At 36.4% G+C, this 20,836-nt stretch overlaps 1 protein-coding gene across 1 annotated transcript; it reads right to left on the bottom strand.

Annotated features, from left to right (window-relative positions):
- Positions 1 to 1,731: 1,731 nt before the first annotated feature.
- On the bottom strand, positions 1,732 to 17,657 carry LOC25497292 (probable disease resistance protein At5g63020). Its single transcript, XM_013597210.2, has 2 exons — positions 17,418 to 17,657; positions 1,732 to 4,200 (listed from the first exon to the last, which is right to left on the bottom strand). The coding sequence occupies exons 1-2, from the start codon at positions 17,655 to 17,657 to the stop codon at positions 1,732 to 1,734; spliced, it is 2,709 nt and encodes a 902-aa protein (XP_013452664.2).
- Positions 17,658 to 20,836: the final 3,179 nt, after the last annotated feature.

Below are 20,836 nucleotides of genomic sequence, written 5' to 3'. Positions count from 1 at the left end.
AACTCTATATAAACCCTAGTTTTGTTGTTGCCTTTCTAAACCCTTGTTTCAGCCCCCTCTATCTCAAGGTTTACACTGATACAATGTCTATATTTACAGTAAAAGAATCCTCAATAAAACTGGAACAAATCTAGGCCCGAAAATATGTTTCTGTTTTATTTTCTGATGTCAAAATCGGCCACCGAACTCCATAAATCGGCCACCAATTTTTGCCGAACCAACAGACAAAAAACCAGAGTGTAAAATCGACCACCGTGCCCTGAAAATCGGCCACCGGTTTTTTGCTTCCGGAATTCCAATTTTGAGGCACTTTTACAATAAGGTTGTTTGTCTGGAAATATATAGGTTACTTGTTTTAGACCGAGCTAGAAAAGTCGTGTAGATAAACTATAATAGTAAACTTCAATGTGTATAACAGATTTGTGAGGTAGGCATCACAAATGAGTATGATATGTCTACACCAAATTTGTATACCTGTTTTATAGGTCACTTGCGTTGATTTATACGTTTACAAAATTAACCAGGAAACATGATTCACAGCTTCCACAATAAATTTGACATTTAGCAACAGCAAACAACAGCAGGTAAATGTCATTTTACCATAGGTATAGTACCAAATATCATTTTACCTACGGTACTCTTTTCGTGGTCAAAAGTTTGTCATACCTACGATTATTTTCCGTCACTATATCCTATAGTGTCGGAATTTTGCCCCACAATGAGGGTTTAACTCCTTGAGCATGTAGTCAGGGGTTGGACTCCTTGCGTACGAAAAATCTGGTTGAAAATCACACTCTACTGGTTTAGATTTGTTGAACACGATGATTATGGCAATGACCTTGAAATGGGCAAGGGAGCTTCTAAAAATGCGTACATTATCAGTCTTGTTGGTGAAACGCTAACTATTGTGGTCAACCTCAAGTATCAAATGTGGAGGACCGAACCAACCTAAACCGCATTTCGTTTGGAGGATGTACACACAGGGACGAAGCCAGAAAAATATATCGAGGAGGGCGGAAATATTAGACACGATAAATAAAATAAACAATAACAAACGTCTTCTATTTTTTTTTAAGAAATAACAAACATCTACTATTAATAATTGTATTTTTTTTTTAAATATACTATTAATCATTGTATAAATTTAGTTTAATAATTGTAATAATTGTTATTGAATGTATGATTTAGGGTATCACTATCACCCCTAATTTCTCAAACGTTGTTGGCTTCTGCTTGGAAATAGGAATAGAACTTAATAAATTGATTAAATTAGCATGCTATATTTATTACTCCCTCCGTTTCAAAATACATGTCCAATTTTTGCAATGTGCATTATTCACTTGACTTACTTTGACCTTACTTTTTAACTAATGTATAAATAATTAGCATGTAAGATGTTGTTTGATTTGTCTCGACAAATATTTTCAAAATATTAAATTTTTTTAATTTTTTACTTTAGATAATTAAAGATATTAACAGTCAAAATTGTAACATGTGTGAAATGGTTGACTTGGACAATTCAGTCACGGTCTTAGCACTATAAAGCAAGTAGAAAAGCAAGAGCATCAACACTATTCGATTTATTTTGGGGATCCATCTATTTTCTTCAACCAAGTTTTATACATGAGCAGAAGAAGCCCAAATGAGGAGAGAAACACATAAAACTAGAAAACACAAAATGTGCGTAAAGAAATTAAGATTTTTCAACTTGTTTGTTCCAATCCAAGTTGATTAATACAGCACTGCTTCAAACTTAGGACGTAGTAAGGTTGGAATAATATTGTCATCCCACTCTAAATTGTCCCACCACTTGGTCCCTCCTTGAATCAAGACCAGATTATTCTTGGAAGCAAAGCCGGAATTCAAAGGAAGCTTCCTCAGATTGGGGCAGTGACCTTTAACCATAATACGTTTTAGGGAAGGAAAATTCAAAGCTCTCTTGTGGATGCTCACTAGATTTCGCATATTATGAAGGCAAAGATCTTTAAGATTTTTGAATATCATGTCATTGTTGGAGTCATAGCCAGCTTGTTCACCATCTTTAGCTTCTTTCACCACCTCTTCAATTGAATAACAATCAGAAACAGAAAGGACCTCGAGAAGCGGAGCATACCTCAACCATGTCAAATGAGTTATTGAACAACAATAATGTATGCACACTTGGCGAAGCTTGCTAAGAAGGTATTTGTCAGCAATCGATGAACCATCCATAAGGTGGTGAATGCATGAAAGATATATGCGGTCCAAATGTCTCATTTCCGTCATGGATGTTAATAATGAAGACATTTCAAGTGAGTGTGACCCCTCCTTTTCCAAATCATAAATCATAAGGTATCTAGAGCAATCTCGTAATTTGGTGGAGTCAAATAATCTCTGCACACTAGTGAAGTTTCTTAATTGGACGCTCAGTGCCTCCAATTTTGGTAATGATTCAAGCTTCTCCAGTAATGATATCTCTTCTTCTTGTAAAGATCTGTAATAACTACTAAATCTAAATACCTTTAATTGTTCTAGACTCTCTATCACTTCCATAGGAATGTTTTTGACTTCAAGGCGAAGCATACCATCCAAAAGAAATACCCTCAAGTTTTTCAACTTCTTCAATGCAATAGGCAGCGCAAATACTCCTGTTCCTGAGAGGTTAAGGAATTCCAAGTTGATTAACTCGCCTATTTCTGCGGACAGATTAATAAAACGATTCCTTGATAAATCCAACACTCTCGGCTTTTTTATGGATTGGAAATTCATTGATAAAGCATGATCAATATACTCTATTTCTAAATTTAAACAAAGGGTAATGAGATTCGGACAAGTTGGTATCTTCCAGCTTTCTTTTGAATCCCAAGTACTTATTATTGAAATCCTCTCTACAACATTCAATCTTTTAGAATCCATTTCCGAAATGGAAATTGCTTCCCCTTGAACTACAATTTTGTCTTTGTTTTCATCTTCATCTCGAGTTAACCATAGTGCCATATCTCTAATCACATCATGCATCTTAAATACCCTACTGTACCAACCAGTCACAAAGTTAAATTTAGTAACAATCCCCTCCTCTAATAGGCATGAAAGTATTAATTTTTCAATAATAGATTTCCCTTGATTGTACATATCATATATACTTTTACCATCTTTATCGAGAAATCCCTCACCCATCCATCGATCAATAAGTTCATCAACATCTAATTCAAAATCTTCTGGGTACAATGCACAGTACAAGAAGCAACTTTTATGCGCCTTATCTGGAAGTTTGTCATAACTAAACTTGAGGATTCGAAAAACTTTTAGAAAATCCGAGGCTTTAGAAGGAGAACTCCTCAAATTATTTCTCGCATCCATCCAAGCATCATAACTTTCCACCCCAGCCATGGCACTTCCCACAGTGATTAATGCTAGCGGCAATCCTCCGCATTCTTTAGCCATTTCATGTGCTAGCTTCGGGATCTCTGTGTGACATTTTAATGTCTCGTCGCCTACTTTGTTACAAAACAATTCAAATGCTTCTTTATCATATAAACATTTGACTTCCAGTTTTGTTTCCGCTTTCATTTTAGCACACACATCCTCAAACCGTGTTGTGAACATAACTTTTGATTTGTTGTTACTTTCTTTCAGGATCGGAACTCCTATCGCCTGTAGTTCTAGCTTTCCCCATAAATCATCTAACATCAACGCAAACTTCTTTCCTTTCAACCGTTCATGAATCTTCGCTACTCTTTGCTCTTGACTACTTCTTTTCCAAAAATTCTCATCAATCCCTAACCTATTGCTGATGTCAGTCATGATTTGATTGATATCACAATCTTTAGAAACCACTGCCCACAACACTATATCAAAACTATGCTCCCTCTTTCCTAATTCACTGTGAATTCTCTTCATAACGGTAGTTTTTCTGACGCCACCCATTCCATATAAACCAATTATTCCCACATTAGTATCTTCAAGACTTTTCCATACTTTGTTGAACATCAAGTCCAAGCCTATAGTCTCACCACAAGGCATCTCATCAACAGGTTTAGGTGGTTGCTCAATAGTAAACTGCGTCTTATCAGCTTTAGAAAGCATGGCATTCACCTCATTGAGCCTCTCAACAATTTCCTTACCTAACTTGTAGCTTGACACAAAGTTCTTTGGGCAGTAACCATTCAGACATCTGTTATTTTGAAACTCTTGACCATACTGATTAGCCTTCATCATTTTCTGTTAGAAACAAAGAGTATCAGATATTTATGTAGGATATTTATAAAAAAATTACATTTTTGGTCACTGTTTTTTTTTTTTTTAACAAGTTTGGTCACTGTTTTTTAAGTTAGGTTATGTCTAACCTTCACAGTTTTGTAAAATATTTAGAATATTATAAGAATCTTACCTAAAGAAAGTTTGAGTTTTTTTAACAAACATGAATGAAATATGAATTTGAATGATAAAAAACATAAAAAATTATATTTAATTTCTCTTTTGTTAAAAAGTTAAAAAAAAAATTTGGAAAAGATTGTTATAATTTTTAAACATGATTGTGAAAAAATATATATAATTTAAAATGATACACAAGAGTTGACTTAAAAGTCGTGATCAAAAGTTGTAATTGAAAAACATTGTGGATTAAAAGTCGTAGAAATTTTTTAGAAGAATTACAACAAAAAGTTATAATATTTATAAGGAGCAAAAATATATTTAAGTCTAATTTTTTTCAAAAATCCACATTCGACGACAAAAATGTTTTTAATCTAAATTATATTTTGAAGCACGACTTTTTAAAATTAATAACAATATTTCAATTAAAGTTTGTAATGTTGTGGCTTAATTACACTTTTGATCCTACCATTTTGACCAACTCACGAAAATGGTCTTATCTTTTTTAAATCGAACAAAATCGTCCTTAAACTATATGTTTTTTTGCAGTTTTAGTCCTATCTCCCTATTTCCAGCTCCAGAAACGCACAGAAATGACAGTTTTAGTCCAACCACCTATGCTCAACCATGAAATAAACAAAGAATAAAACATGTGGGTACAATGAATCTACTTTATTCATCACACTAACCTAATTTCCAAGACATGTTACATACCTGAAACATGTCTTAGAAATTAGGGTTTTTCTTGGTTTGTGTGCTGAAAAAAGTAGATTCCTTATTGTAACGCCCACTTTCGTTTAATCATTATTTAATCGAGTTTAGGCAATTATATTATAATTATATAATATATGCATGATTTTGATATGTGTTGATGATTTGTGGTGATTTTGATGATTTGATTGATGACGTGATAAGTTATGAGTTTTGGAAGATTTGATAAGATTAGAGAATTTATTTTATTGATAAATAAAATAAAGATTTGAAAAATATTTAGTTGAGGGCTGTTTTGATATTTTAGATAGTTTGGGGGGAGAAAGTGAAATAAGATAAGTTATTAAGGAGAAGTATAAAAAGGCTAAACCTAGTTTTAGAAAAACACTTGGTACGTGAAAACTTTTGGAAAAAGGGAGAAAAAGCTTAGAGAGGAGCAAGAGACCAAGAGGGCTGCGATTTTCTTCATAACCAGGTAAGGGTGGGACTAATAACTTAATAGCATTAACCTCTGTAATTCTGATGATTAATTGACGAAGTTAGGATTGATTTAGAGAAGTTTTGGAATTAGGTCAAAACCCTAAAAATTGAGAATAAACGGTAAAACTTGTTTAGATTGATGTAAGGATTGTCCTGTAACCTTAGAATATGTTTAGGGTGAATTCTGGAATCAAAACCAAGCTTAGAACCATGTGAAACGTCGGATTTTTGTGATTTTAGGAAGCCTGGCCGTAGCGACATTCATCGCTCGCCACGGCGAGCTATGATCCTCGCCTCGCGAGTGATGAAGATTCATCGCTCGCCACGCGAGCCTTTCCCCTTCGCCTCGCGAGTTGTCTGGTGCAACTCGCCATGGCGAGCAACCTTTCCTCGCCTCGCGAGCTTAGGCAGAGTGCATGTCATATTTCGTGTTTCGACCTTTTTAGATGGACCTTGGATGCCTTTAAGTGCCTAGACATACCTAGAGACGATTAGGAATGATTTTAGGACAGGATTCAACCCAGAACAACATTAGTTGGGAGTTTGAGTGGTACTCGCCATGACGAGTAAGAACTCTCGCCTCGCGAGCAAGTCCAGAATGTAGTGTTTTGTGTGTTTGTGCGATCTGTGTCGCGCCTTTCGATCAAGAGTGAACCCCTAATTAGTAATGAAACCTAAAGATAACGTTTAATGCAGTTGTAAAGCTATTAAGATATAATGATATTAATTGAGCATGATTAAGGTATTATGCAACATGTAAGATGTAATGAAACGATTATGATCCTATCGAAATAATGTTGATATGTTAATATCCCCTGCTGTTATGTGTCTTGTTTATGCTGCTGCTGTTATTTAACTGAGTATGCAATGCTTATTTTTGAATATAAGAACATGATGACGTTTCGCTTCAAGTTATTGAATGCATATGATTACGATGAATACGATGTTTTGTTGTTAAGAGTCCATGCATAGCATATCATTGAGCTTAGTCCTCACCACGAATATTAGGAGCTTTGTCCTCCGCACGTTTTATAGGAGCTTTGTCCTCCGCACGATTAAAGTATATTAATACTTATGATGACGATTGGTACCACATGCATATACGGAGTCTAGGAGCATTGTCACATTGTCATGATTAAGATGCCTTGTTGATAATGAATGATTATGTGATTACGTGATATGTGCTTATTGATTATGTTATGCTATTCCTAATTAATGAATATACAATTACGTGGTAACTGTTTAGCAATTATGCAAAGTTAATAATGGAATGATTATGATGTTAATTTATGATTCTCAATTACATTGTTTAATGTTATTCTGTTATGAAATCTCACCCCTTCTGTTTGAATGTTACCTCGACCGTGGGTAACGTGCAGGTGACCGAGCTTAGTGTGCTGTTTCCGTCGTGAGTGGCCTTGCCTTCACTGTGTCTTCTAGGTCGCTCTGATACGTAACGGGATGGGGCTTTATGATTATGCATGCTTCATTCTATTACGCGACTTTTATGCTATTTATGTTTGTGAACTATTTTGATGGGGCCTACGTGCCAAACTGATTTATGATTTTTGAACTAAATATTCCGCTGCTATGTCAAAGATATTGTGAAGGTTAAATTATTATTTAACTGTTTTTGGATTACGTTTCTATGTGATATCCCGTTTATGGTTGATACTCTGATAATTGTTTATGAAATTTGTATATTGGGAAAACGGGGTGTTACAATTGGTATCAGAGCAGGTCGGTCCGTCCGGTCAATTAGAGAGTTGTGTCGAGTCTTAGTAATATTTTATTACTATCTTATACTGTTGTTGCTACTTTTGTAGAATATCAGAATATCAGAATGGCTGGAAGGAACGATGCTGCGTTAGCTGCTGCTCTACAAGCTGTTGCCCAAGCTGTGGGACAACAACCTAACGTGAATGCTGGTGCAAATGCTGAGGCTAGGATGTTGGAGACGTTCATGAAGAAGAACCCTCCAGCTTTCAAAGGACGTTATGACCCTGATGGAGCCCAGACGTGGCTTAAGGAGATTGAGAGGATTTTCCGGGTTATGCAGTGCACGGAGGATCAGAAAGTGCGGTTTGGTACTCATCAGCTGGCAGAGGAAGCTGATGACTGGTGGGTTGCTCTTCTGCCTACCCTTGGGCAGGAGGGAGCTGTTGTGACTTGGGCTGTTTTCAGGAGAGAGTTCCTGAGAAGATACTTTCCGGAAGATGTTCGCGGGAAGAAGGAGATCGAATTCCTTGAGCTGAAGCAAGGAAATATGTCCGTGACAGAGTATGCTGCCAAGTTCGTGGAGCTGTCAAAGTTCTACCCGCACTATACTGCTGAGAATTCTGAGTTCTCGAGATGTATCAAGTTCGAGAACGGTTTGAGGCCCGACATCAAGAGGGCGCTGGGGTACCAACAGCTGAGAGTTTTTCAGGACTTGGTTAATAGCTGCAGGATCTATGAAGAGGATACGAAGGCTCACTACAAGGTAGTGAATGAGAGGAAGGGCAAGGGACAGCAGAGTCGTCCTAAGCCGTACAGTGCTCCCGCCGATAAAGGGAAACAGAAGATGGTCGATGTTAGGCGGCCTAAGAAGAAGGATGCTGCAGAGATTGTGTGTTTCAATTGTGGTGAGAAAGGCCACAAGAGCAACGCCTGCCCTGAGGAAATCAAGAAGTGTGTCCGGTGTGGTAAGAAAGGTCATGTTGTAGCTGATTGCAATCGTTCGGACATTGTGTGCTTCAATTGCAATGGAGAGGGTCATATTAGTTCTCAGTGTACTCAGCCTAAGAGGGCGCCGACTACTGGTAGGGTCTTTGCTTTGACTGGGACTCAGACAGAGAATGAGGATCGTTTGATCAGAGGTACTTGCTATATTAATAATACTCCTTTAGTTGCTATTATTGATACTGGTGCTACGCATTGCTTTATTGCTTTCAATTGTGTTTCTGCTTTGGGTCTTGAGTTGTCTGATATGAATGGAGAGATGGTTGTCGAAACTCCAGCTAAGGGTTCGGTGACTACTTCTCTCGTATGTTTGAAATGTCCTTTGTCTATGTTTAGTCGTGATTTTGAAATGGATTTAGTTTGTCTACCTTTGAGTGGTATGGATGTGATTCTGGGCATGAACTGGTTGGAGTACAATCACGTTCTTATTAATTGTTTTAGCAAGTCAGTGCATTTCTCTTCCGTCGAAGAGGAAAGTGGTGCAGAGTTTTTATCTACTAAGCAGCTGAAGCAACTGGAACGCGATGGTATCTTGATGTTTTCATTGATGGCTTCTTTATCTGTTGAGAATCAAGCAGTGATTGATAGGCTACCGGTGGTGTGCGAATTTCCTGAAGTTTTTCCAGATGAGATTCCTGATGTGCCTCCAGAGAGAGAAGTCGAGTTTTCTATTGATCTTGTTCCTGGAACGAAGCCGGTCTCGATGGCACCTTATCGTATGTCTGCTTCAGAATTATCTGAGTTGAAGAAACAGTTGGAGGACTTGCTAGAAAAGAAGTTTGTTAGACCAAGTGTTTCACCTTGGGGAGCGCCGGTTTTGCTAGTAAAGAAGAAAGATGGTAGTATGCGGTTGTGTATTGATTATCGGCAGTTGAACAAGGTAACTATCAAGAATAGGTATCCACTTCCGAGAATTGATGATTTGATGGATCAGTTAGTGGGTGCACGAATTTTCAGCAAGATTGATTTGAGATCGGGTTATCATCAGATTAAAGTAAAGGATGAGGATATGCAGAAGACAGCTTTCAGAACGCGTTATGGTCACTATGAATACAAAGTTATGCCTTTCGGTGTGACCAATGCACCTGGAGTGTTTATGGAGTATATGAATCGCATCTTCCATGCATTTTTGGATCGGTTCGTGGTTGTGTTCATCGACGATATTTTGATTTACTCCAAGACTGATGGAGAACATGCAGAACATCTGAAGATTGTCTTACAAGTGTTGAAAGAGAAGAAACTTTATGCTAAATTGTCTAAGTGTGAATTCTGGTTGAAAGAAGTGAGTTTTCTTGGCCATGTTATTTCCGGAGATGGTATTGCTGTGGATCCGTCTAAAGTCGAAGCTGTATCGCAATGGGATACTCCTAAGTCCGTTACTGAGATTAGAAGCTTTTTGGGTTTAGCCGGTTACTACAGAAGATTTATTGAAGGGTTTTCTAAGTTAGCTCTCCCGCTTACACAATTGACTTGTAAAGGTAAGACTTTTGTGTGGGACGTTCATTGTGAGAGAAGTTTCGGTGAATTGAAGAAACGTTTGACGACTGCTCCAGTTTTGATTTTGCCGAAGCCCGAAGAACCTTTTGTGGTGTATTGTGATGCGTCCAAGTTGGGTTTAGGAGGTGTGCTTATGCAAGAAGGTAAAGTGATAGCTTATGCTTCAAGACAGTTGAGAGTTCATGAGAAGAATTATCCTACGCATGATCTCGAGTTGGCGGCTGTAGTCTTTGTGTTGAAAATATGGAGACATTACTTGTATGGTTCGAGGTTTGAGGTGTTTAGTGATCACAAGAGCTTGAAGTATTTGTTCGATCAGAAGGAATTGAATATGAGGCAGCGAAGATGGCTAGAGTTGCTAAAGGATTATGACTTTGGTTTGAATTATCATCCGGGTAAAGCTAATGTTGTTGCAGATGCCTTGAGTAGGAAGACATTGCATATGTCCGCCATGATGGACAGAGAGTTTGAGCTACTTGAACAGTTCCGAGATATGAGTTTGGTTTGTGAATGGTCACCTCAGAGTGTGAAATTGGGTATGCTGAAGATTGATAGTGAATTTCTGAAAAGCATCAAAGAAGCACAAAGAGTTGATGTAAAGTTTGTGGATTTGTTGGTTGCTAGAGATCAGGCTGAAGACAGCGATTTTAGAATCGATGATGAAGGCGTGTTGAGATTCCGAGGAAGAATTTGTATCCCCGACAATGAAGAGATTAAGAAGATGATTCTTGAAGAGAGCCATAGAAGTAGCTTGAGTATTCACCCGGGAGCTACGAAGATGTATCATGATTTGAAGAAGATTTTCTGGTGGTCTGGTTTGAAACGAGATGTGGCACAGTTTGTGTATTCCTGTTTAGTTTGTCAGAAGTCGAAAGTCGAGCATCAGAAACCCGCTGGGATGATGGTACCTTTAGACGTGCCAGAATGGAAATGGGATAGCATATCGATGGATTTTGTGACGAGTTTGCCGAATACTCCTAGAGGGAACGACGCAATTTGGGTTATTGTTGATAGATTGACGAAGTCAGCTCATTTTCTGCCTATTAATATTAGCTACCCTGTCGCACAGTTGGCAGAGATTTACATCAAGGAGATTGTGCAGCAAACTACTGAGAAAGTTCAGATGATCCGAGAGAAAATGAAGGCGTCGCAGAGTCGACAGAAGAGTTATCATGATAAGCGTAGAAAAGATCTTGAATTTAAGGAAGGAGACCACGTGTTTTTGAGAGTCACTCCTATGACTGGTGTAGGACGTGCTTTGAAGTCGAAGAAGTTGACCCCGAAATTCATTGGTCCATATCAGATTTTGGAAAGAGTTGGAACGGTGGCTTACCGAGTGGGTTTACCGCCGCATCTTTCGAATTTGCACAATGTTTTCCATGTGTCGCAACTTCGGAAGTATGTTCCGGATCCATCTCATGTAATTCAGAGTGACGATGTGCAAGTTAGAGACAACCTTACGGTAGAAACCTTACCGTTAAGGATTGATGATCGTAAAGTGAAGACGTTGAGAGGCAAAGATATACCTCTCGTGAGAGTCGTTTGGTCGGGAGCGACTGGCGAAAGCTTGACGTGGGAGCTTGAGAGTAAGATGCTGGGGTCGTATCCAGAGTTGTTTACTTAAGGTAAATTTTCGAGGACGAAAATCTTTTAAGTGGGGGAGAGTTGTAACGCCCACTTTCGTTTAATCGTTATTTAATCGAGTTTAGGCAATTATATTATAATTATATAATATATGCATGATTTTGATATGTGTTGATGATTTGTGGTGATTTTGATGATTTGATTGATGACGTGATAAGTTATGAGTTTTGGAAGATTTGATAAGATTAGAGAATTTATTTTATTGATAAATAAAATAAAGATTTGAAAAATATTTAGTTGAGGGCTGTTTTGATATTTTAGATAGTTTGGGGGGAGAAAGTGAAATAAGATAAGTTATTAAGGAGAAGTATAAAAAGGCTAAACCTAGTTTTAGAAAAACACTTGGTACGTGAAAACTTTTGGAAAAAGGGAGAAAAAGCTTAGAGAGGAGCAAGAGACCAAGAGGGCTGCGATTTTCTTCATAACCAGGTAAGGGTGGGACTAATAACTTAATAGCATTAACCTCTGTAATTCTGATGATTAATTGACGAAGTTAGGATTGATTTAGAGAAGTTTTGGAATTAGGTCAAAACCCTAAAAATTGAGAATAAACGGTAAAACTTGTTTAGATTGATGTAAGGATTGTCCTGTAACCTTAGAATATGTTTAGGGTGAATTCTGGAATCAAAACCAAGCTTAGAACCATGTGAAACGTCGGATTTTTGTGATTTTAGGAAGCCTGGCCGTAGCGACATTCATCGCTCGCCACGGCGAGCTATGATCCTCGCCTCGCGAGTGATGAAGATTCATCGCTCGCCACGCGAGCCTTTCCCCTTCGCCTCGCGAGTTGTCTGGTGCAACTCGCCATGGCGAGCAACCTTTCCTCGCCTCGCGAGCTTAGGCAGAGTGCATGTCATATTTCGTGTTTCGACCTTTTTAGATGGACCTTGGATGCCTTTAAGTGCCTAGACATACCTAGAGACGATTAGGAATGATTTTAGGACAGGATTCAACCCAGAACAACATTAGTTGGGAGTTTGAGTGGTACTCGCCATGACGAGTAAGAACTCTCGCCTCGCGAGCAAGTCCAGAATGTAGTGTTTTGTGTGTTTGTGCGATCTGTGTCGCGCCTTTCGATCAAGAGTGAACCCCTAATTGGTAATGAAACCTAAAGATAACGTTTAATGCAGTTGTAAAGCTATTAAGATATAATGATATTAATTGAGCATGATTAAGGTATTATGCAACATGTAAGATGTAATGAAACGATTATGATCCTATCGAAATAATGTTGATATGTTAATATCCCCTGCTGTTATGTGTCTTGTTTATGCTGCTGCTGTTATTTAACTGAGTATGCAATGCTTATTTTTGAATATAAGAACATGATGACGTTTCGCTTCAAGTTATTGAATGCATATGATTACGATGAATACGATGTTTTGTTGTTAAGAGTCCATGCATAGCATATCATTGAGCTTAGTCCTCACCACGAATATTAGGAGCTTTGTCCTCCGCACGTTTTATAGGAGCTTTGTCCTCCGCACGATTAAAGTATATTAATACTTATGATGACGATTGGTACCACATGCATATACGGAGTCTAGGAGCATTGTCACATTGTCATGATTAAGATGCCTTGTTGATAATGAATGATTATGTGATTACGTGATATGTGCTTATTGATTATGTTATGCTATTCCTAATTAATGAATATACAATTACGTGGTAACTGTTTAGCAATTATGCAAAGTTAATAATGGAATGATTATGATGTTAATTTATGATTCTCAATTACATTGTTTAATGTTATTCTGTTATGAAATCTCACCCCTTCTGTTTGAATGTTACCTCGACCGTGGGTAACGTGCAGGTGACCGAGCTTAGTGTGCTGTTTCCGTCGTGAGTGGCCTTGCCTTCACTGTGTCTTCTAGGTCGCTCTGATACGTAACGGGATGGTGTAACACCCCATTCCCAAATATAATTTATTTAATAAAATAAATACACATCAGAGTAATAAAACTAATGGGCGAGTCACACTTCATTTTCAAATTTCTGAAATAGAATATAAAATCTATTTATTAAACATCCAATGAAATCATCATTTAATATGCAGCGGAATATTATCATTGAAACGTCAACAACTGTTTAAATCTCCAAATAATATCTTGGCATAAAAAGCCTCAACTAGAATAATTCATCAACCATAGGGCTACAACAACAATAACCAAAATTTGATACATAGAATGAAGGAAAACAATAAAATCCCATCCCACGTATCAGAGCCCTAGACACTTTGAGCCACCACCTACTACTCAGGATCACCTGCAAGTTACCCATAGGAAGGGCAACATTTTCAAGCAGAAGGGGTGAGATTCTCAATCAATAAAAATAATATATAAAAGCATCAACTGAAAATCTAACACCTTACAGTATCAAAGATTATTCAATAAGCATAGTCATTTTATAATCAACATCATTCATTCATAATGGAATCCAGTCAACAAAATGCAACTCATGTTATGACACGACATCCCCATCTAATACTCCTCAATAAATGCAAATATGCATGTGGTACCATAATTCAGGGCCGTGACCCACACCGCTGTCGAATGGTTAAAGCATTCTCAGCAGGACCTAAGTCCTCACCACTCCACACCGCTTTGAACAACTAGTGTTCCACCGCTTTGAACGACGAGGCGTTCCAGAGCCGAAGCTCTCCCACTTGATGATTATGCAACTACCCAACCAGTGTATACCTACATACAACTCTACTAATACATATGTATTTTATATGACTCACCACTCCTCTTAATGCAACATGTTCATTCATCTAGTTCACACTTTTCAACATCTCCGCAAGTTATATAAATCGATCAAATCATTATCATTATGTTTACATAGGATTAGAAACTTAACAAGGGTTATACAAGCTAAGAAGACACACAAGGAATACTAAAAGAGGTCCCCTAGCTTACGAGCAAGTTCAGAAAAAGGCTGACTAAGGTTCACTTCGCTTAAGCGACGACTAGTTCGCTTAAGCGACCAACTTACAGTAGGTTCTGGGCTCAGTTCGCTTACGGGTCGCTCACGGTTCGCTTGAGCGAATTTTGGACAGAATCAAAATGGTTTTTCGCTCACAGGGTCGCTTACCATTCGCTTAAGCGAATTCTAGACAGAACCAAACTTAATTTTCGCTTACCAGTTCGCTCACGGTTCGCTTAAGCGAACGGGTAGAATCGCATTCTGGGCAGCTTGCTTGAATGTTCGCTTAAGCGACAGGTGCTTCGCTTAAGCGACCATTCATCTGGGCAGTGCAAAAACCTACGGTTTCAGACTCCTTCTCACTCCAAAAACCCCATTTTAATCCCCTGTTCACCCAAAATGTTTTCCAACAGATGTTTACAGGTCCTATATACAACTAGGCATAATAAGGAAACACAATTCAACCATCAACAGCAACAGTTACAGAATCATCATACCATCATGCAAATATTCATCAATTCATACAATTCATCAAACATTCAATCAATTAATGGATTGCAGCAACAACATGGATTAAGCTTTCATTCTTAACATCAGACTCCGATAACTAACATCATCTTTTACTCATTCCATCAGAATTATCATCAAACCCTAATTTTCATATTATTTTCCAAAACCATTCAATTAGGTCAATTTCAGAATTATATATTATGGTTATTGAGAGATAGTCTCACCCTTACCTTAGATTGTAAGAAGGATTAACACAGCAATCGGCTCCTAAGTTTCCCCTTGTTCTTGGTTTTTCTCTTGCTTTCTCTGGTTCTTCTCTCCAATCACAATGTTTTTCACGTACTATTGTTTTTCCCTATCTTTCCTTCTTATTCCCTCAAAGTGTAACCTCCTTTTATTTCATTAAACCCCTCCTAATAACCATTAATTTCTAATTAATCCCTAACCTCCTAAAATAAGTCATTTTCTCTTATTATTCTATTTATATTAATTAAATTATATAAATAAATTCCACACACCACATAAATCATATATAATACTTTTAAAACAACACACAAAAGACCTTAAATAATTCTAAAAATAAATAAAATACTACTAGGGCGTTACAGATGGGGCTTTATGATTATGCATGCTTCATTCTATTACGCGACTTTTATGCTATTTATGTTTGTGAACTATTTTGATGGGGCCTACGTGCCAAACTGATTTATGATTTTTGAACTAAATATTCCGCTGCTATGTCAAAGATATTGTGAAGGTTAAATTATTATTTAACTGTTTTTGGATTACGTTTCTATGTGATATCCCGTTTATGGTTGATACTCTGATAATTGTTTATGAAATTTGTATATTGGGAAAACGGGGTGTTACACTTATACCCACATGATTTATTTCTTGTTTATTTCATGGTTGAGCATAGGTGGTTGGAATAAAACTGTCATTTCTGTGCGTTTCTGGAATTTAAAATAGGGAGATAGGACTAAAACTGCAAGAAAAACATATAGTTTAGGGACGATTTTGTTCGATTTAAAAGAGATATGACCAATTTCGTGAGTTGGTCAAAATGTAAGGACCAAAAGTGTAATTAAACCTAATTTTTTTTAGGGGAAAAGTTTGTAAGTTTTTTTAGGGGAAATGTGTGTAAGTTTTATATAGTTATATAATGGGAAGCACATTCTACTTAGAACTACACGGTTAAGAAAAAAAAAACTAAAATATAGGGGAGGAATAACGTAAATTCTTAAATAAAATAAAAAATAAAAAAAAATGGGTCAAAAAGTCTAACAATTAGAGAAATTTATCTTAAGGTGTGTTTGGATTAATGGTTTAAGAGGGTAAGGGAGGGAAGGATTCACTTTTATATTTTTAATTACGAACATGTTTTTTTAAAATAAATTAAGTGTTTTTGAAGTATTATATAATCATTTATCACGTTGTTAAATTAATTTTCTTAAAATTATTTTATAATGTCCATAATTTAAAAAAGAAAAGTAAAACCTCCCTCTCTTTCCCTCCTAAACTCTCTGTCTAAACACACTTTTAAAGGTAAATAAGTGAGCTGTTCAAGGTTTGAACACTGACCCCTACATGTATTATGCATTATACCTTATCAAATTAGCTAAGCTCAAAAAATAACATAAATTCATAAAATGTTATGTCAACAACTTCAATATATGACATCATTCAAATATTATCTTATCGAAAACGGTTGTAGTATTTTCTTTTTTTAAAGGGTAATTAGTTATAGTATTGTTCATCTTTATATTAGTAGTTAAATGAATTATTAGGTTTGGAATTAGTAGTTAAATGAATTTATTTATTTTTTGACAAAAGTAGTTAAACGAATTATTAACTCCCTCAAAAAATCCCTAAAAAAAAAAAACTCTCTCATAAAATGAATTATTATCTGATAGATAACTATATAATATCATTCAAAAGGTTTGTCGTACCTAAATATACTAAAAAGGATTCTTTTTTAAAATATTAATACTAAAAATGACTTGATAGAGAAAATATATAAAATTGAAAAAATGAATTTTTCTAAATATAAGACATTTTTGTCAAAAAGAGAATGTGTCACCATGAACATAGTTATTTATTGAAAATGGTTTTTTTTTTCTTTAGAAACTGATGTAGTACGTTAGAAAAACTGAAATATATAAGATTAAAAGGAAGACCATTCTATGTGTCTTGATGAGCATAGTTCTAAATATAAATGAAGATACATTCTATGCCAACTGAAATATATTAGATTAAAAACAGAACGTGTCTCCGTTTCTATCATAATAACATAAACTATCCTATTTATTAACATTTTCTTGAAAAGTGGTTTTCTCTCGGTGTCTCCGTGAACATAGTTCAGTTGGTAGAGACAATACATAATACATGCAGGGCCGAGGTTCAAACCTCATACACCTACTTACTCATTTGATATAAAAAAATTCACTTTATCCAACATCAAAGGGCACATAATTGTTTCATAATATCATCTATATCCATTCTTTTAAATTTGTCATTCATACATGCAATATAGTTTCTATGTAAACACTTCAGTTGATAAGAAATTAGCAACATACCTCTTGAAGTGTTTGAAATTCCTGAAGCCAACCAATCCCTTCATTTGTCCTTTTCATCACTCCTGTGCTCTCATCTTTATCAATTTTTGTTAGCACATCCTTTTCCTTGTTTTGAAGATCATCCCATTTTTTGTTCAGTGATTCCAGATTTTCTTGTAATTTATAAATATAGGCAGCTTGTGCATTTGTGCAACTGAACAAACATTTTGCAACTTCCCAAATTACTCCCAACGCTTCCATTGTTTTATATACTTTGATTCTCAAAATATTAATCAAGACTTGCATGAAAAAACAAAATATTACAGTTAGACTTTATATTTATTTTTTACTCGTACATAAATATTTTTGAACAATGAAAATGGTATTTAAACATATATTAGTTCTTACCTCTGATGATACTATGCTTTAGTAATGTTGTGTGATTATTTAATTCGAAGCCTACGACAACATTTATAGAACATAGCTTAATGATTCTTTTCCAAAGTTTTGAAAGAATATTGCTCATGCGTGTCTTCTACTTCACAAAGGGTTTGGTTTTCCCACTTTTTCTTTTGCTTTGGTTTATGGTATATATATATTGAATAATTCCACATTTTAGTGAAGCAAGGAATCAGAAAGTTATAGGCCCAATCCCTAAGCATGGCATTTTTACTTAACAGTGATATGTTGATAAACATATACTGTTCTGAAAGTGACTCAAAATGGATTTCTGAATGTGCCGATTCGGTGGTCGAAAAAGCAAAATCGATGGAGGGAAATCGGTTGCCGAAGGAGGGAAATCGGTTGCCGATTTTACTAGCAGAAAATAAAACATAAACGTATTTTCGGGCTCAGATTTGTTCCAGTTCTTCGAGGATACTTTTACTATAAATATAGATCTTTTGTCAGAGTAAACCTTGAGGTAGAGAGGCTGAAAACAAGGGTTTAGAAACTGTGAGAGTTAACTTAAAATCAGAAATCTAGAGAATCATGCCACGATGGAGAAGCATCGTGCCACAATTGTTGAAGCAAGATTCTAAGGAAGCTACTGGAAATTTCGTGCCACGATGAAGCCGCATCATGCCACGATGGTATCGCTGAAGATAAAAATAAAACGTACTTTCAGCATAGATTTGTTTCAGTTTTTTAAGGGTTTACTTTCCACTATAAATATAAGCCTTGTATCAGATGATAAAGTGTGTAGAAAAACAGGGTTTAGAAACCAACATACAAACTAGGGTTTATAGAGAATTTCTCTTGGCAACAACACTAAGGTTGAGATTGTTTTGATTCACCTTGAACAAAGCATTATTAGGATTGAGTCTCTTAATCACGGAAAGAGGCTGGGACTTGGGTAGAATTAGGTTTGAAGACTGATTCTTGTAACTCAATATCTCTTTGTAAAGAAACCCATATCATTATAGTGGAACGGAGAGCTGCTCTCTCCCCCAGACTAGGCCATCATTAGACCGAACTGGGTAAACAAATTATTGTGTTCTTCTTCCTTTTATCTCTTGCTGTTTTATTTTTTGTTTGGATTATTTGCTACACGCTTGATTTGATTACTTGGTATTAATTTGCTCCACGCATCAAGTTTTTATTGGTGTGGTTTTCTCAACGAATTCACAACAGAAACAAACAACAAACTAGGGTTTAGAGAGAGATTTCTCTAAACGGGAGACTTATTCTTGTACCCCTTTGATATCTCTTTGTAAAGTTACTCATCATTATAGTGGAACGGAGGACTGCTCTCTCTCCCATACTATGTCAGTATTGGACCGAACTGGGTAAACAAATTTTGTGTGTTCTCTCTTTCTTTCTCTCGCTGTTTTCTACTTTTGCTTGAGTTTATAATTGTTCCCACGTTGATATTGGTTGCTTGATTATTTTGCTCCATACATCAAGTATTTTATTGGTGTGATTTTCATCGAATTCACAACAATTGGCACCCACCGTGGGGCAAGGATCAAAGGATAATCAGGTACCACGAGTTCGAAGTGGGATATTGAGAAATTTACCGGAGATAATGATTTGGGTTATGGAAGGTAAAGATGGAAGCGGTTTTAATACAACAAAAGTGTGAGAAAGCTTTGAAGGGTGAAGATGTGTTATCGGTTGTAACGCCCTAGTTATTTATTTAATTAATTTTAAACTATGAGGAGTATATATATATATATATATATATATATATATATATATATATATATATATTATTATATATGATGTTGGTGTTTTATGTGGAGTATATGCATGTATTTATATATATATGTGATTTTTGGATGTTTTATGTGGTGTATTATTTTAGTATATGGTTTATTTAATAATAATTAAAATAAGAATGAAATGGTAATTATTTTGGAGTTTGGGAAATAATAGTAATTAATAGAATTTATGGGGAGTTAAGTGGAAATATTAGGGAGTTAAGTTAGAGGGAAGTTGGGAAATAGATGTCAGAAGCAGTTTACGTGAAACCAAGCCAAGGGAGAGAAAACCAGGAACAAGAGGAGAGAACCAAGAGTTGATCATTGCTGTGCATTTCTTCTTCAATTTCTAAGGTAAGGGTGGGGTTTACTTCAATAGTGTAGAATTTAAAGTCTGATTTTGAGTTTAACAGGTTTTGGTAAAAATTGGGGAATTTGGGTCTATGATGAAATTGTAGTTTTTGAAGTTGTAAACCTGAATTTGATGTTAGAAATAGGTTCTAGTTGCACACAGAAAGTTAATTTGCATCTGTAAACTGATTTGGGGAGTGAATGGAAGAGAAGTGCGATTTTGGGGAAAAACCAGTTTTCTGCCCGTACTGATGTTCATCGCTCGCCTCGCGAGCATTCATGTCTCGCCTCGCGAGTGAACAACATCACCACTCGCCTCGCGAGCAGTCCAACTCACCATGGCGAGTAAGCCCAGATAAAACTTGATTTTTGAAAAGTTGTTATAAGATGTTTTGGGGATGGTTTAAGGTACCTAGATGATAATACAGATGAATGGAGGAAGTTTTAGGTTAAAAAGATGAATAGGGAGCTTAGAATTGGAGTTTGAGTGAGAAAATATCATTTTTCCCGAGAGCACCTAATTTTCACTCGCCTCGAGTTCGCCTTGAACTCGCCATGGCGAGCTAGTGTTTTGTGAACTCGCCGTGGCGAGCAGATGTGCTCGCGAGGCGAGCTGCTCAGTCCCTGATTGTTGAAATTGCTTGCTTGAATAATAATGGTTTGATGTTGTTGTTTTGAGCATGGATATATATAATTATGCATTGTTTTGGTTGATTGGAGTGCTGCGTTATTGAATACTGATGATGGTTGAATGTATGCTAATTATTGAGTCATACATGTGGTTTAAGTGGAGTCATATGGAGTTGCATTGCATGGTCAGTTGTATGTAGATATACACAAGTAGGTCCATTGCATATGCATAAAACAGCGGTGAGGGCTTCGGTCCTG

Source organism: Medicago truncatula, chromosome 6 (assembly GCF_003473485.1).
Source record: "Medicago truncatula cultivar Jemalong A17 chromosome 6, MtrunA17r5.0-ANR, whole genome shotgun sequence".
Taxonomy (NCBI): domain Eukaryota; kingdom Viridiplantae; phylum Streptophyta; class Magnoliopsida; order Fabales; family Fabaceae; genus Medicago; species Medicago truncatula.
Note: the sequence above shows the minus strand (reverse complement) of the source record. Positions and strands in the feature narration are given on the sequence as shown.